This window comes from Echinops telfairi, unplaced genomic scaffold, assembly GCF_000313985.2.
Source record: "Echinops telfairi isolate 266 unplaced genomic scaffold, ASM31398v2 ScPeMD7_3533;HRSCAF=4204_0, whole genome shotgun sequence".
Classification (NCBI taxonomy): Eukaryota; Metazoa; Chordata; class Mammalia; order Afrosoricida; family Tenrecidae; genus Echinops; species Echinops telfairi.
In genome coordinates, this window is record NW_022107431.1 from 24795097 (window position 1) to 24798300 (window position 3204).

The window sequence follows — 3204 nt, forward strand, 5'->3', positions numbered from 1 at the left end:
CTAATTCTGACTGTGGCTTTCCAGCTTCATGATGTTAAACTTCGAGGGAGCCCTGGTGTAGCCCGAGCAGTGGAACATTGGGTCGCCATCCGCACGGTCGGCCGTTGGAAAGCACCAGCTGCTCCTCAGGAGACAGACGGGCTTTCTACTCCCATGAACAGTGATCATCTCGGGGATCCACTGTGGTTCTACCCTGTCCTATAAGGTCGCTGTGAGTTGGCATAGACTCAGTGGCAGTGAGTTAGATTTATCCAATTGAACTATAAGGTTCAAGAATAAAACAGTCATAGGTTTTATATAGCATTTATTCTTTCATATCGCAGCCCTCACTTTATAAATTAAAAGTCAAAATTTTATTTTCCTAGGTAATTTTTTTTATTCTACAATATTTCCCAAGGAGCCTGAGTGGCATCAGAGTTATGCATTGGGCTGACAATCACAAGGTCAGTAGTTTGAAACCACCAGCCGCTCCATGGGGGAATGGAGGGACATTCTGCTCCTGTCAACAGTTACCGGCTCAGAAACACACAGGGGAAGCTCTGCCCTATCCTATAGGATCGGCATGGATTCAAGGGCAGTGAGTTTGATTGTTTTTTATTTGGGGGTTTTTTGGTAAGATTTGGTTTAAGTATAATTTCTTCCTTTATGTCTTAGGCTTGAACTTTATAAATGAGAAGTTGAATTTTTACCCTTTAAAGAGAGATTTTTAATTTGCTCTGAGATATTCATAACATCCATTCTCTATATATTTTCTTCTAGCCTCAATTTTATCTTTAAAACCTAGCTCATTCATCATACCTGATAGACAGAAGTCTTCCCTAAATTGATACTATAATTAGGGGGTGGGTTTAATAGCCTCAAAGTATGGTGTGCCTGACCCAAGCCTTCTATGCATGTAAAAGTTGGACATTGACTAAAGAAGCAATTCTTATGCATTATGGTGCTCGTGGAGAACCTCAAAAGTACAACGGATGGCAAAAAACAAACCAATCTATCGGAAGAAGGGATAGCGGTACTTCCTCTCATAGACTCTGGACAGAGACAAGTCCCTGGAAAGGGGTATTATGCTTGGAAAAATAGAAAGAGACACTGAAAACGAGGAAGACCCTCAATAAGATGGATCCACCCAGTGGCTGTCATGACGGGCCCAGGCACAGCAGCAATGATGGTGCAGGATCAGGCAGGATCTCATTCTGTACGAAGGGTCACTATAAGTCAGATGGCCTTAGCAGCACTTAACCGCAGCCTACTTCTCATCATCTTGTGTACCTATCAGTTATATAGCTCTTATCTCATTATAGTCAAGGGTGTCATCAGTGAATTGCTTGCCTGCTAGCCAAAAGGTGGTCGGTGTGAGTTCACCCAGAGTCCCTCTGGAACAAAGGCTTGGCGATCTACTTCCCAAACAGCCACCACTGAGGACCCTGTGCAGCACTGTTCTACTCTTGACACACAGCGGGCAATAGTAGAGCTACTCAATAGCTAGGGGCTTGGTTTGACTGAGATTTCGCCTATCTCTTATACATGTCATGAGGAGAGGGCCACCATCCTTATTTTTAACCCTTTGCTGCTATAACCCATCCCTGTGTTTAGCATACTGCAGACGAGCCATCGTCGACTAAAGCATGTGCATAAGCACAAGACTGAGCCACAGACTTGGCCCTGAGAAACACCCGAGACAAGCTCGCGACCCACAGGCTCACCATGCACTTGTCCAGGTGGGTCTGCAAGACATCGGGGTCCACGTCCTTCACCTCCAGCACGTGCAGCTCGGCTCGCACCCCATCCAGCACTCGCCGGCAGTCCAGCATGCGCTGTTCAAAGTTAGCAGGCTTCTGGAAGAGCTGGAACTTTGTGGATACCTCTCGAAATTTCCTCTGGTGGCAGAGATAAGAAGAATAAGCACCTCACCTCGAACGACAGCCCCTTTCCTCTGAGGACTTCCCTGTAAGTAGGGCTGCTGAGAAGCTGTAAAATAAAGCACCACTAACAGCACCGGGGAGCGTGACAGACGGTCCTAAATATCATAAACCAATGTGGTGAGCTGATGGGGTCACCTGAGTGCATGGCACAGCCCAATTTCACGAATTACTTGTCAGTCTTACAAATAAAAATAACAATAAACAAATAATAAAGGTGAAACTTCAGGAACTTTCTCACCAGTTGGAAAATAAACCTCAGGAGCCCGGAACTCCAAATACCCTTCCTCACAGACTCGGGTTGAAAGGCAGTGTCCGCTTACCTATTAAGGAACTAAGTGGTGCTACGCTCCATTCGTGCTCCGCCTGCCTGAAGGCAGCTAACTCAGAACTGACCAGGGTTTCGCCTTGAAAAGAAAGTCTACTAACGGAGTGATTGGCAGTCCAGTCCCACCCAGCAGCTCTATGGGAAAATCCCTGGCATAGTTTCCTGCATATACTTTCAATAGTAACAACAGAATTAATGCAATTTAGTAAACTGAGCGGGGGGGACACAACAACCAAAAACACCCAAAGGAGCAGTTCTTCTCCCTTTCAGAGTCACTTATAAGTCCGAATCAATGCAATAACTCTGAACACCAACATATTAAACTAACTTCTAAACCCAGCTCTCCTCCTGTCCGGGTGTCTCTCTTCTCATCACCAATCAAAGTCAGGTTCAATATGTCCCTGCGTGCAGTGATTTGTTTCTGTTCCCTAGGAAGCACGTGCCTTCAACACACCACACCTAGTCCCCTGCTTTGGTATCAGGGAATACCCAAGTACTCAACACTTCCCAAGTCTCTCTTGGTGAACACTGGACTGAAAGCACAAGGCAGCTGCTCTGCCTCTTCACCTGCAGCACATCCATCTGAGAGCCTCCTCTGGCCGTCCTGCCGTCTGGGGGTGTCAGGGGCTGAGGACGCATGTTTCTTCTCAATTCCTCCAGGGTTAGCTCGTGGGCTGAAATCTCTGCTTGGATTTTCTGACAAAGAGATCAGAAGGAGAAGAGTGTGACCTTTAGGAAATGTGTAAGAAAAAATAAAAGATTCCATTTAGTTATGTTGTCTTTAAAATATTCTGGCCCCGATGTAAGGCGCATCACCAGGGAAAACCAGCTGGGCACACCAAGCACCTGTGGACATGTGCTGCCATCTGCATCTTCAAAACATGTTCTTTCTACTTGAGCCCCTGGCATCAGCTTCTCTTTTTTCTCCCTCCCTCCCTCATAAACCCTTGATAATTT

At 46.1% G+C, this 3204-nt stretch overlaps 1 protein-coding gene across 1 annotated transcript in view; it reads right to left on the reverse strand.

The window, feature by feature from the left end:
• The window catches only part of UTRN (utrophin), a 619010-nt gene that overhangs the window by 399365 nt on the left and 216441 nt on the right, over positions 1-3204 (reverse strand). Inside the window, exons 30-31 of the mRNA XM_045294578.1 lie at positions 2815-2943; positions 1704-1877 (exon numbers count right to left, since the gene is read on the reverse strand). Of these exons, the coding sequence (XP_045150513.1) occupies positions 1704-1877; positions 2815-2943 (303 nt within the window). The remainder of the gene's footprint in view (positions 1-1703; positions 1878-2814; positions 2944-3204) is intronic.